At 44.0% G+C, this 15,061-nt stretch overlaps 1 protein-coding gene across 1 annotated transcript in view; it reads right to left on the bottom strand.

Moving 5' to 3' along the window:
- Positions 1-15,061, bottom strand: part of cdh26.2 (cadherin 26, tandem duplicate 2) — a 29,357-nt gene that overhangs the window by 3,462 nt on the left and 10,834 nt on the right. Inside the window, exons 4-10 of the mRNA XM_029719894.1 lie at positions 7,995-8,139; positions 7,104-7,279; positions 6,888-7,019; positions 6,561-6,746; positions 5,945-6,267; positions 5,462-5,604; positions 5,120-5,347 (exon numbers count right to left, since the gene is read on the bottom strand). Of these exons, the coding sequence (XP_029575754.1) occupies positions 5,120-5,347; positions 5,462-5,604; positions 5,945-6,267; positions 6,561-6,746; positions 6,888-7,019; positions 7,104-7,279; positions 7,995-8,139 (1,333 nt within the window). The remainder of the gene's footprint in view (positions 1-5,119; positions 5,348-5,461; positions 5,605-5,944; positions 6,268-6,560; positions 6,747-6,887; positions 7,020-7,103; positions 7,280-7,994; positions 8,140-15,061) is intronic.

Here is a 15,061-nt window from a genome sequence, read left to right as displayed (position 1 = left end):
GGCTGGGACAGACGCCCGCAGTGTGAAAAGACAGGGGGCTTGTCTGCGTGGACTGCGGGTTCCCGCACAGGCGTGTCACCTGACTGTCTAAGGGGAGTATTGATGGGCGAGGGAGTGGCCGACCTGTGATCCCCTGGCTCTTCGCCCAGTGCCTCAGGCCCCATGTGACTTGCTTGGGTTCCGTCTTTTGTCATGCGACCCCTATGACCATCAGGGTTCTGAGTAGGTGCTGGCTCAGCAATCCGAAGGTCAACCCTGTTACGACGGTACAGTGATCCATTCACTTCGACCAAGTAGGAGCGTGGTGCCACATTCTGTACACAGGATCCGAGTCTCCAGAGGGCCGTCCGGTCCCCTGGTAGTGGCTTCATTCGCACTGTTTCACCCACCCTGAGCTCAGGTAAGTCTTTTGCTGATTTGTCGTAGATGAACTTGGAGACCTGTCTTCTGTGACGTAGCTTCACCAGCACGTCTGTCACCACACATGGCTCCAGGAGAGTGCTTGCTACTGGCAGAGCTGCTTTTAAATGCCGTGCCATGAGGCGCTGGGCCGGGCTGCTATCCATGCCTTCTGTCGGGGTATTGCGCCACTGCAGGATTGCTTTCCAGGCATCTTTGCCCTCTTTCAGAGCTTTTTTTCAGAGGTTCTTTGCGATTTTGACTGCCGACTCAGCCTTCCCATTAGCTTTTGGGTGTCGTGGTGATGAAGTGACGTGCTCGAATTCCCATTCTGCAGCAAATTTTCGGAACTCAAATTCGGAGAATTGGGGTCCATTATCTGAAATTACCCTATCTGGCTGGCCATAGCGGGCAAACTGAGCCTTGCAGCGTTTGATCGTTGTCTCTGCTGAGAGGTCGGGGAGGAGGTCAATCTCCCAGAAGTCTGAGAAATGATCGACTATCAGCAGAAAGTCTTTGCCACTGTGCTGGAAGAGATCTAGACTTACTATCTGCCAGGGGCGCATTGGTAGCTCGTGGGACATCATCGTCTCTCTCTGTTGCCCAATGGCATATTCATTGCAGATTGTGCATTTACTGACAGTCTTTGATTTCACTCTGCATTCCTGGCCAATACAGTGTGTCATGTGCTTGTCTGTAACAGGCCTCACCTCCTATGTGACTTGAGTGCACGCGCGCAAACATCTCAGGGCGCAGAGACCGGGGAATAACGACTCTCTGACCCTTGAATATTACTCCGTTTTGAACACTGAGCTCCTCTTTGACTAGCCAATATTCTCTGATGGCTAAAGCAGTTTCTTCCTTGCAGTCAGGCCAGCCCATCAGAATCACAGACCTCAATGCCTGGAGTTGCTCGTCCCTGTCTGTGTGCTGTCTGATTTATATAAGGCGCTGGTCCGTAACATTGAGGTAGTCAGCCTGGTTGATGTGTCAAACATCCACTTGCTCTGTTTGTAAGCTGCACACTGCGTGTTGTTCATGCATGGAGCGTGTGTGAGTGCCTGATGCAGTAGCCCTGCTGAGTGTATCACTCACATACATCTCTGGCCCTGGCTTATACACCACCTTGAGGTTGTAGTTTTGTAGGGCCAGTAGCATGCTCTGCAGTCGTTCCGGGGCATTCAGGAGGGGCTTGCTGAATATAGCAATAAGGGGCTTGTGATCTGTCGCTGCGGTAATATTGTCACACCCGTACAGGTAGTGGTGGAAGCGTTGGCATGCAAACACAATGCTGAGGCACTCCTTCTCTATCTGGGCATAGTTCTGCTCTGTTGGAGTGAGTGCCCTAGAGACGAATGCCACAGGCTGGCCCTGCTGCATGAGGCAACAGCCCAGTCCATACTGGCTTGAGTCACTCTGAATCGTGACAGGTTTTGACACATCGTAGTACAGGTGTCTGGGTGACCAGTTGTTTTATTTCCCTCACCGCTGTGTCATGTTTTGGGAGCCAATGCCAGATGGTGTCCTTGTCCATGAGCCTCCTTAGTGGCTCACAAACTTCAGAGAGCCGCGGTAGGAACTTGGCCAGGTAGGTGACAAATCTGACGAAGCGCTGCACTGCCTTCATGTCAGATGGGTGGGGCATTTCCAAGACAGCCTTCACTTTTTCTGGATTCGCCTTCAATCCGGTGGAGGACAAGATGTGCCCATGAAAGCGAACCTCTGGCACTTTAAACTGAAGCTTTTTATGCTTAGCCTTAGCTTGACCTGTCTGCATCTGATCATCAGGGCCAGCAGCTTAGCGTCATGGTCACATTCTGCCTCATCACTGTCCCCACAGCCCACTACGAGGATGTCATCTGCTATGGGTTCCACGCCACTGAATCCCATCAACAGCTCGTGCTGTTTCCGCTGATACACCTCTGGAGCCATGGAGACACCAAACGGGAGCTTCAACCACCTCTTCCTGCCCCGGGGTGTCCAAAAGGTGGTCGTGTAGCTGCTGGGCTCGTCGATCTTGCACTGCAGGAAGGCATCTCTGGCGTCCACGAGCGTGAAGACTCTGGCCTTTGGGAGCTTGTAAAGAACATCCTCCAACGTGGGCATAATGTAATGTGCGCATCGCAGAGCCCGGTTGAGGTGTTTAGGCTCAATGCATATCCGTAGCTTGTCTGGTTTCTTGACGATAACCATATTACTTATTCAGTCTGTAGGCTCGGTGACTGATATGATGTGACCATCTGCTTCGTATTTGTCAAGCTGAGCCTTCGTAGCTGCTTTCATGGCCACTGGTACATTGCGGGGTGCACACTGGACAGGCTGGATTGCTGCGTCCAACTCAAAGTGGATTTCGCCGGGAACTGACTCGACCGGTGCGTTGAAGACATCATGGTACTTGCTTAGGAGTGTCTCCTTGCTCAGGGGCCCAGCCTGGACTTTGTCTATAATGTTAAGATCAGCTGGGATGGTGAAGTTAATAAGCCCAAGGCGCTCGCATGTAGAACCTGACCGTAATGGCTGTTGACTAGCCTCAACTATTTCAAACTCAAGAGTGTGTTTCTAGCCACGTAAAACACACTCTGTCACAAACAGGCCTAAAGAGGTCATGAACTGGCCTGAATACAGTTTCAGCTTGGTGCTATTCTGTGTGAGTTTGTCTCTGGGCGCGAGCCTCTTTTTATCTTTAAGGCTCATAACGTTACATGTAGCCCCTGAATCTGGCATTGCTGTGGTTTATTATTAAGTAGCAGAGTGACAAACCACTTTTGTCATTTTGCCCTTACTGCCCCTATGCACTCCCTAGCATATACATCCTCTGTGCTATTGTTCCCTTCATCTGTGTTTGTTTCAATGGAGTGCACTTTACCCTCCTTTCTCTTGCTTTTCATGCAGACCCTTGCGAAGTGATTAGCTGTACCACAGGATTTGCATATTTTTCCATAGGCTGGGCAGTGTTCTTTTCCCCGTCCATGAGAAATGCCACAATATCGGCATGTTTTGGGGTTGTCTACTGCAGAGTTGGCTGTAGTATTAGCATTAGCTGTGGCAAAGGGGAATTTCTTTGCTCGCTGCCTGAATGTAGCATTGACATTGTCCATATGTTGCCTTTCTAGCTCCATGGACCTTATCCGTATATCAGTAAGCTCTGCTGCACGGCATGTCTCCAGTGTCAGGTCACGTTCTCTCAGCAAACGTCTGCGGGTGCCCTCATCAGTTATGCCAAGCACTATCTTATCTCTGATCAGTTGATCTCTTAAAGCACCATAGCCTAGTGACAAAGCTGTCAATGGACTCCCCGTCCTCCTGTTTGCAACAACCGAAAACATAGCACTCGTAGATAACGTTCTTTGCTGGATTAAAGTAATGTTCAAGAGCATCAAGAATAGCTGTAGCGTTACCTTGCTGAGCTGCTGTTAGGTTCAGGTTGTGTTTGTATACGTGTCGGCATTCAGCTCCCATTATAGTCCTCAAAGTGGCAGCCACTAACTCATCGTCCTTTTCCCGAAGTCCCGTTGCTAGTGTATAGTCCTCCCATTCACCTCTAAACGTATCCCAGTTTGTGCTCCAATCTCCTCTGAGCTTCATAACGGCGGGAGGGGGAATGTTCGCTGCCATGTCTAACCGGTGCTAACACTACTGAAGCTAACTAGCAAACTAACTCTAGCTAAGGACAATTCCGGCTAAGTTTTTCTGAAATAAGCATTTTTTGGGGGGTAAACCAGAACAAGTGACTTTAATTTGCGGAAAGCATGGTTAGTTATCCGACTTTAACACCATGTTTGAATGTTAAATGACGAGACAGAGGCATTGATGTGAGTAACCAGTCTTGTTCAGTATATTGCAATACATCCGGGTATCTCAAGCACAGCGGTAAAACACTGGAGTTGCAGTAATTAACATTTACCAACAGATGGCATCACTGTGCCATCTTACACCCATAACAATCATGTTGTGGGGGTGCTTTGCTGCAGGAGGGACTGGTGCACTTCACAAAATAGATGGCATCAAGAGGTAGGAAAATTATGTGGATATATTGAAGCAAGATCTCAAGAGATCAGTCAGGAAGTTAAAGCTTGGTTGCAAATGGGTCTTCCAAATAGACAATGACCCCAAGCATACTTCCAAAGTTGTGACAAAATGGCTTAAGGACAACAAAGTCAAGGTATTGGAGTGGCCATCACAAAGCCCTGACCTCAATCCTATAGAAAATTTGTTGGCAGAACTGAAAAAGCGTGTGCGAGCAAGGAGGCCTACAAACCTGACTCCGTTACACCAGCTCTGTCAGGAGGAATGGGCCAAAATTCACCCAACTTATTGTGGGAAGCTTGTGGAAGGCTACCCAAAATGGTTGACACAAGTCAAACAATTTAAAGGCAACGCTACCAAATATTAATTGAGTGTATGTAAACTTTTGACCCACTGGGAATGTGATGAAAGAAATAAAAGCTGAAATAAATCATTCTCTCTACTATTATTCTGACATTTCACATTCTTCAAACAAAGTGATGATCCTAACTGACCTAAGACAGGGAATGTTTTACTAGGATTAAATGTCAGGAATTGTGAAAAACTGAGTTTAAATGTATTTGGCTAAGGTGTATGTAAACTTCCGACTTCAACTGTAGGTATGTAGAGAGTAAAAGAGCCCATATGGAATAATGTATTATGAATGAGAGGTCAGATAGAGTGTACGAGACATTTATGAGGAGGAAAACCTCACCATTGTCGGGGTCAATCCTCCACTTGCCCTTGACATCGTCCCCTTGGAGCTGGAAGTAGAAGGGTCCGCTATAGGGTTCTCCATCCAGGTCGTAGGCTGTGATGTTGACCTCGGTGTGCTCATCTGAGAGACACATGTCCATGGTGGCCATCTCAAGCTCCGGAAGGTTGTCATTCTGGTCCTTTAGGTGGATGTTGAGCGTTCCAGTTCCGGTCATGGGAGGCTGGCCTGTCAATCAGAGAAACTCTCAACTGACACATGCTGGTGGTACTGTGGATGATATGCAGATACAGATTTTGGTATAATTGACTGTATTGGAATAGTATCTTTTATAGTTCTTACCATCATCAATAGCAAACACTGTCACTTGATAGACATTGTCCTTCACATAAGGTGACTCTCGGTCTAAGATCTTAGTTGTGGTTATTTTGCCCGTCTTTGCGTCTACTGCCACACAGTCACAAGGGTCCTTTCCTTTCACGTACCTACAAGACATGGTTTGGGCATGTAAGATGTGTTTTCGGCTACAGGTCTAGCGAAGGTTGGCTTGGTTGGCCTGATTGGCTTCAAGAGCGTGCATCATCACAACATATGATCGAAGTATGACACTTTTAGTAGAATTTTTATAAAAATCAAGAATGATGGTTTGAGGTCAAATTAATTATAGTAATAAACTGGTAATGAACTGTAAAAAAAATGTCATGGAGAACTGGGCTAAATTCCCAGTCTAGCTTGATAAACAGTAGGAGGTGCTGCAGAACTGTACAGTAGGACATAGAACAGAAGTCCCACTGAATGGTGGGTTAAATGCATCCCCAGTCTTACTTGAAGGTGTTGGCATGGTTCCTGTCCAGATCGATGGCAGTGAACGTCTCCAGGTACCAGCCCACCTCCACATTCTCCTCCACTGTCACGTTTTTGATGGCGTAGGTGAAGATGGGCGGGTCGTTGATGTCCTCCACCGTGACCGTCACCTGGCGGGTGGGCAGCACGGGCGGTTTGAGACCTGTCAAAGATACCCCCTCTGTGGTGACCACATCCCACAGGCCCGTGGCAGGACGACCTTTGACCTTACAAGAGAAGTAGGGCGCCTCGTTCTCTACACTGACTGACAGGTTCCTCTGAGAGCCATCCTCGTAGTCCAGAGGCTACCAGGAGACAGAGGGAGAATGTGGGTTACGGAAGGATGATTTAGTGTTTAGTCAAATAAATGGATACAGGGATATGATTATTGCAACCACATCTATGAGCACAGTTCATCAGATACTACTACAACTAATACTACAGGTCTGCTATTAGTTTGATTGCAACAACAACAACAACAAAAATATGATTAATAGAACAACAACTTTAAAAATGTAAATTGCAGAAAATGTGAAAGTCTCACATGACATACATTATCTTATTTAGGAGGCATTAACTTATTTGAAAGTTAACAGACCTTTTCAACAAACAAGACTCCTTCGTTGGTGTCTGGATCAGTGGTGATTCTGAAGTTCTGGTCCTTGTCTCCGTGGATAGTGTATTTGGCCTTCCAGGCTTCAGTGCCTTTGGTATCTTGGTCTGAAACCTGGAGCCGAAGAATTGGTACATCACCGCTGTCTCTCTCCTTGATGCTTCCTGCACCCTGAAATAATATAATATCCCAGTAGGATGGAACATTATAAGAGGGATATAGTTGTGGTTCCGGAGATTCATTAGTATATTTTAACAAATACCTCCACCAAATCTTGTGATAAAGTGAAGAGGATAGAATTATTTTGCCCACCGTTTGCCCAGTGAAGACAGGCAGATGGTTGTTTCCATCCTCTATATTGATGATGTTTGTACAGGTGCTGGAGAGCTGAACCACCTCTCCACGATCTTTAGCCTCCACCAGGATGGTGTATTTCTCTGATTTCTGAAGTGGATGATTGAAACAATCACACTATAGTTGAAAGTTAATGAAAGAAAGATTATAGACATAAATAGAGGCACCTCTTACATCGTGCTCCAGACACCCTTTGAATTTGATGATTCCAGTTGGACCACTTTGCTCAAGGAAGAACTCCAGGTTGTCTGGGGGTGTAGGGGTGATGGAGACAATCTTCAGGTCAAATGTGCCATTGTTTGTCTTGCTTTGATCTTTATCTGTTGCCATTACAGCTGTCACGAAATCTCCTGATATGAGAGGAAACAGAGAGTTATGGTTTCAGAGGCCCCAATTCAACCAATCATAGTCAAAGGACAACCACACCGCAGGTTCACTCAAAATGTTTACTCTGTGTGTTTCGCAGCAAAATCCGTTGTCAATGTCTGCAATTTGTGTCAATTTTAAAGTAACTGTCCGTTGAAAATCTCACTTTTAAAAGTGTATATTCTGTTAACTCATACCCAAATAGTGTTGTTGACTCAGCCTATATTCATATGTGTAGCCAAATAATAAATTGGAGAAAGAAACACTTAAAAAAAACATCTAAAAACAGACTGCTTCAAAAATGCTTGCTATTTCCTCATAGAGGTTGATGTTATCCCCCAGATGAGGATTAGCTGACCAATCGGTGGTCTACTCCATTAAATATATTTAATGACCAGTATACTCCCACACCATTCTGTTGTTGGGGTACGTCAACACCGTTCCAACACAGAACAGTTGCTTTTTAACATACTTAAAAATTACAACTATTTCCCTCATATTGTAAATAATTATAGTTCATATTTCAAAGAAAACTGGAAACACTTAACATTTACTTTAACAATACATCATAAACATTCTGAGTGAACTCAGTGTGGTTTTCCTTTATCTGCAATAAATAAAATGAAGACAGCAAGAATAAAAGAAAAAAGAAAGAAAGAAAACAAAGAAAGAAAGATACAAACAAATAAAATATTTTACCTTGTGAAGTAGACTCTTTTAGGTTGATGGTGAAAGTGTTCCTCTGGAAAACAGGTGGGTTGTCATTGATGTCTAGAATCTCCACCTCCACTCCCAGTCGGGTGTCCAATGCATTATTGGATATATCTCTGGCCTCAAATGTCAGCTGTAGTCCCATGTGATAAGGAAGATGTGAATCAATCCACCAATCAATCAACCAACCAACCAACCAATCAATACATCAACCAATCAAGCAAACTATCAAGCAATCAAGCAATACATTTAATAAAAACTAAACCAAACTAAAATAACATAATGCAATACCCATACAGAAAAAAATACATTTCAATATATTTAATGTCATGTAAAATATATTTCCATTACATGTAGATACATTTGGACCATAAGCAAAAAAGAAAATGCTCATCCAGAAGCAGCACTCCTAGTGGCCGGGGACTTTAATGCAGGCAAATTGAAATCCGTTTTCCCTCATTTCTACCATCATGTCACATGTGCAACCAGAGGAAACAAACTCTAGACCACCTTTACTCCACATACAGAGACGCATACAAAACTCTCCCTCACTCTCTATTTGGCAAATCTGACCATAATTCTATCCTCCAAATTCCTGTTTACAAGCAAAAACTAAAGCAGGAAGTACCAGTTACTCACTCAATATAGAAGAGGTCAGATGACGTGGATGCTACGCTACAGGACTGTTTTGCTAGCACAGACTGGAATATGTTCTGGGATTCATCCAATGGCATTGAGGAGTATAAGTGCATTGACGACGTCATCCCCACAGTGACCGTACATACATATCCCAACCAGAAGCCATGGATTACAGGCAGAATCCTCACGGAGCTAAAGGCTAGAGCTGCCGCTTTCCGGACGCTTATAAGAAGGAGCTGGACACTAATCCGGACGCTTATAAGAAATCCCGCTATGCCCTCAGACGAACCATCAAACAGGCAAAGTATCAATACAGGACTAAGATTGAATCCTACCACACCGGCACTGACGCTCGTCGGAGGTGACAGGGCTTGAAAACTATTATGGACTACAAAGGGAAACCCAGTCACAAGATGGCCAGTAACGCGAGCCTACTAGACGAGCTAAATGCCTTTGTTGCTCACTTTGAGGCAAGCAACACTGAAGCACGCATTAGAGCACCAGCTGTTCCGGACGACTGTGCGATCATGCTCTCCGATGTGAGCAAGACCTTTAAACAGTTCAACATTCACAAAGCCACGCGGCCAGACGGATTTACAGGACATGTAAAAGCATGCGCGACCAACTGGCAAGTGTCTTCACTGACATTTTCAACCTCTCCCTGACCAAGTCTGTAATACCTACATGTTTCAAACAAACCACCATAGTCCCTGTGCCCAAGTTAGGGAAGGTAACCTGCCTAAATGATTACCGCCCCATAGCTCTCACGTCGGTAGCCATAAAGTGCTTTGAAAGGCTGGTCATGGCTCACATCAACACCATCATGCCGGAAAACCTAGACCCATGCCAATTCGCATGTGATGAAAGAAATAAAAGCTGAAAGAAATTATTCCCTTCTACTATTATTCTGACATTTCACATTCTTAAAACAAAGTGGTGATCCTAACTGACCTAAAACAGGGAATTTTTACTAGGATTAAATGTCAGGAATTGTGCAAAACTGAGTTTAAAATATTTGGCTAAGGTGTATGTAAACTTCCGACTTTACTGTATGTACATGTAACTAGGAATAAAGTGACAGATTTTAAACACTAACAGCAGCATATATGATGAGTCACAAAAGTGTAAAAAGGGTCAATACAGCTATTTGATTAACTGTTTAACTAACTATTTTCCTGTTGGTTTCAGACTTGCATCGGTACCACTTGCCATGCGGTAACAAAGAGAACAGTCTGTGGCGTGGGTGGCTGGAGTCTTTGACAATTTTTAGGACCTTCCTCTGACACCGCCTGGGTTTGAGGTCCTGGATGGCAGGGAGCTCAGCCCCAGTGATCTACTGGGACGTAAACACTACCCTATGTAGCTCCTTGTGGTCGGATGCCAAGCAGTTTCCATACCAAGCGGTGATGCAGCCAGTGATGATGCTCTCAATGAAGCAGCTGTAGACATTTTTGAGGATCTGAGGGCCCAAGCCAAATCTTTCAGCCTGCCGAGGGGGACGAGGCGTTGTCGTGTCCTATTCAAGACTGTGTTGGCGTGTGTTGACCATGGTAGATCCTTAGTGATGTGGACACCGAGGACCCGCTCCACTACAGCCCGTCGATGTGAATGGGGGCGTGCTTGCCCCCATTTCAGTTTCCTGAAGTCTACGATCAGCTCCTTTGTCTTACTGAAGTTGAGGTGGAGGTTGTTGTCCTGTCACCACACTGCCAGGTCTCTGACCTCCTCTGTATAGGCTGTCTCAATGTCATCAGTGTCGCCGGCCTTTGTGTCGTCGGCCACGCAGTCGTGGGAGTACAGGAGAGGACTGAGCGCGCACCCATGAGGGGCCCCTGTGTTGAGGTTCAGCATGGCGGATGTGTTGTTGCCTAGCCTCACCACCTGGGGGTGGCCCGCAGGAAGTCCAGGATCCAGTTGTAGAGGGAGGTGTTTAGTCCCGGGGTCCCGAGCTTAGTGATGAGCTTGGATGGCACTATGATTTTGAAAGCTGAGATGTAGTCAATGAACATCATTCTCACATAGGTAGATGTTCCTCTTGTCCAGGTGGGAAAGAACAACCACGTGTCATGATTAGATAGTGAAAAAAGACACCAATTTCTTTAAGAATTTATTTAAACAATTAAAGCAAATTTACCAACATTTCTGAAAATGGATATATAGTGTTTTACATTGGTGTAAAGTACTTAAGTAAAACTATTTTAAAGTACTACTTAAGTAGGTTTTTGTGGTATCTGTACTTTACTATTTATATATTTTTTTGTTTTACTTCGCTACGTTCCTAAAGAAAATAATGTACTTTTTACTACATACATTTTCCCTGACACCCACAAGTACATTTTGACAGGAAAATGGTCCCATTCACACACTTATCAAGAGAACATCCCTGGTCATCCCTACTGCGTCTGATCTGGCAGACTCATTAAACACAAATGCTTCGTTTGTAAATGTCTGAGTGTTGGAGTGTGCCCCTGGCTATAGAAAATAAAAAAATTAAATAAAATTGTGCCGTCTGGCTTGCTTAATATAAGGAATTTGAAATTATTTATACTTTTACTTTCGATACTTAAGTACATTTTAGCAATTCCATTTACTTTGATACTTAAGTATATTTAATTTTACTGGGTGACTTTCACTTTTACTTGAGTCATTTTCTATTAAGGTATCTTTACTTTTACTCTATTATGACAATTGAGTACTTTTTCCACAGCTGGTGTTTTGGAATTCAACTCTTTAAGTGTCTCTCTTCAGTTGAATTAAGTAATGAGAGATCGGGCACTGTTTTTCTATATTTTTATTTACATTTTTATCGATTGAAACAGAAACTATACACCGTACAACATTCCACAATATGTCAAAGTATAGGTCTAGGTCTTGCGCTTCAAATGAATATTATTATACAGTGGATGGTTAGCGGTGTCATGGTGTGGTGTGTTCGTAACCAAGTGGAAAAAACCCACTTGAATGGCCCTCCAACTGGTATTTACTAGTTAAATCATCCATGAATCACCTTGTGATGGGGAATGGAAGCTTGTTGTATGCAACAGGGAGGGGCAATTGAATGCAAAATTCAGTTGTTAAAACATTTCTAGCCTGTCTATCTATGGGTTACAGGTTTGACGTGTTATGTTCGACCCTCTCAGTTTTTCACGACAAAGCAACAGAAAATGGCCAAGTAGAGCAGAACCAGCTCACCTGCTTTTACACTATGGTGTGACTATTAGACGTTAAATGTTTCTTTTGAAAGAAATATTTAAAAACTAATAGTTTCACCATATTAAAATGAAAGATCAGTTCACAAAAGGACAGATGTAAATTATTCACATAAAATCATCTTCAGAAATAACTTTGTCAAAGCAACGAAATAGCTAAGGCTTTACAATAATGGTAATTTATGTAATTGTATTTTGGGAGGTTAGTGGGTTAAATTCTTCCTAGAAGTCACAGAGGGTGCACAGAGGGATGTCAAAATGCAGAATTTTTATACTTTAGCAAGTTTTCATTCACAATGAAAATCAGATTTATTTAATTCTCCATGTGGTCTATATTAAACGGCACTTCATTTAACATAACAGGCTTTTAAAATGCAATATTGTTGCAGTATTTCTATTTAACACATTAAAGGGATGCAAAAGGCACTCATTTCGTGGAAAGACCCAGTACACGTTAAGTTCTGCCAGTTGGATGTTGGTTGCAATGCTCTCGTCAATTTTTTTTGTTTATTTGTCATGTGCACATGAAAGACATGGTGTCACTACATAACGTATCATGTTTGTAATCATTTCATAGTTATTTTGACCAAATATTTTGTAGTGGCGGTAGCCTATTAAAATACTTGGAGATGTGGCTGGTTGGGGGCGTGGCTGGCTGGGGTCGTAGCTTTGGCTTCATGCTTTTTGGCCTCCCATGGGACCGGATTGTCATGCCTGTTAATGTGTTATGTGTTCTGCAATTAAAATGGCCTACTAAAGTTGAATTGTAAAGACAAACACCATTTTGTTACAATAAGATTTGGCAAATGTTTTGTATTTGCCATGCATTTGAATAATAACTACATTTAAATGCATGTTGGAATATATGTCAAATATATTGCTAAGAATGTATTTTGAAATATATTAAATACATTTTCCAACGTATTTAACATAAATTCTGATATACATTTTACATACATTTATATATACATTTTAAATACATTCCGTAATATACATTGGAATTTACACTGAACACAAATATAACACAACATGTAACAATTTCTAAGATTTTACTGAGTTACAGTTCATATAAGGAAATCAGTCAATTGAAAGAAATCCATTAATCTTTGACTGGGAATACAGTCATCTGTTGGTCACAAACACTGTACCTTAAAAAAAAGTTGTGCTGTGGATCAGAAAACCAGTCAGCATCTGGTGTAACCACCATTGCCTCATGTAGCGTGAGTTGATCAGGCTGTTGATTGTGGCCTTTGGAATGGTTTGCCACTCCTCTTCAATGGCTGTGCAAAGTTGCTGGATATGGCGGGAACTGGAACATGCTGTCATACACGTCGATCCAGAGTATCCCAAAAATGCTCAATGGGTGACATGTCTGGTGAGAATGCAGACCATGAAAGAACTGGGACATTTTCAGCTTTCAGGATTTGTGTACAGACATGAGGACGTGCAATATCATGCTGAAACATGAGGTGATGGTGGCAGATGAACGGCACGACAATGGGCCTCAGGATCACATGACGGTATCTCTGTGCATTCAAATTGCCATTGGTAAAATGCAATTGTGTTTGTTGCCCGTAGCTTATGCCTGCCCATACCATAACCCCACCACCACCATGGGGAATTCTGTTCCCAACGCTGTCTGCCATCTGCCCAGTACAGGTGAAACCGGGATTCATCTGTGAAGAGCACACTTCTCCAGCATGCCAGTGGCCATTGAAGGTCAGCCTTTGCCCACTGAAGTCGGCTACAACGCCGAACTGCAGTCAGGTCAAGACCCTGGTGAGGACGATGAGTACTCAGATGAGCTTCCCTGAGACGGTTTCTGACAGTTTGTGCGGAAGTTCTTCGGTAGCGCAAACCCACAGTTTCATCAGCTGTCCAGGTTGCTGGTCTCAGACGATCACGCAGGTGAATTAGCCAGATGTAGGTCCTGGGTTGACTTGGTTACACGTGGTCTGCAGTTATGAGGCTGGTTGGACGTACTGCCATATTCTCTAAAATGACATTGGCCTACCATGACATATTGAAATTAACTTTCAATTTTCTGGCAACAGCTCTGCTGGACATTCCTGCAGTCAGCATGCCAATTCCACACTCCCTCAAACCTTGAGACATAAAATAAAATACAATTTTACTGGTCACATAGCAGATGCTCTTGCGGGTGTAGCGAAATGCTTGTGTTCCCAGCTCCAACAGTGCAGTAGTATCTGACAAGTCACACAATCACACCACGAGTAGTTATTCATGCAACATACACCACTGTCTTTTTTCTTCCAGGACAGTTCTTTATTCCTGTCTGCGCGATGTACTGAGAACCTAGCTGGCTGTATGGACGGGGACAGTATATCCGGAGAGAGCCATGATTCCGTGAAACAGAGTATGTTACAGTCCCTGATGTCTCTCTGGAAGGAGATTCTCACCCTGAGCTCTTCTACTTTATTATCCAGAGACTGAGCAGTAGCGAGTAATATACTCGGAAGCGGTAGATGGTGTGCAGGCCTCTTGAGTCGAACTAGAAGTCCACTCCAAATACCTCTTACCCGCCGGCGGCGTCGTGGAGCAGCTTCTTGGATAAGTTTAATTGCCCTGGGGGGTACGAACAAAGTCGTATTACTGGTCGTATATTCCTGGTCTGCGGCATTGTGTTGTGTGACAAAACTTCACATTTTAGAGTGGCCTTTTCGGAGGATCTCCTTCCAGAGAGACATCAGGGACTGTAACATACTCTGTTTCACGGAATCATGGCTCGCTCCGGATATACTGTCCCCGTCCATACAGCCAGCTAGGTTCTCAGTACATCGCGCAGACAGGAATAAAGAACTGTCCTGGAAGAAAAAAGACAGTGGTGTATGTTGCATGAATAACTACTTGTGGTGTGATTGTGATAACGTACAGAAACTCAAGTCCTTTTGTTCACTCGACCTAGAATACCTCACAATCAAATGCCGACCGTATAACCTCCCAAGAGAATTCTCTTCAGTTATAGTCACAGCCATGTATATTCCCCCTCAAGCCGATACCACGACGGCCCTCAAGGTACTACACTGGACTTGGTGCAAACTGAAAACCACATGTACTGAGGCCGTATTTTTTGTAGCTGGGGATTTTATCAAAGCAAATTTGAGGAAAACACTACCGAAGTTCTATCAACACATTGACTGTAGTACTCTCACGACAAAATCACTCAAGCACTGTTACTCCCCCTTC

This window comes from Salmo trutta, chromosome 28 (assembly GCF_901001165.1).
Source record: "Salmo trutta chromosome 28, fSalTru1.1, whole genome shotgun sequence".
NCBI lineage: Eukaryota > Metazoa > Chordata > Actinopteri > Salmoniformes > Salmonidae > Salmo > Salmo trutta.
This window is presented reverse-complemented; position numbering and strand designations above follow the sequence as displayed.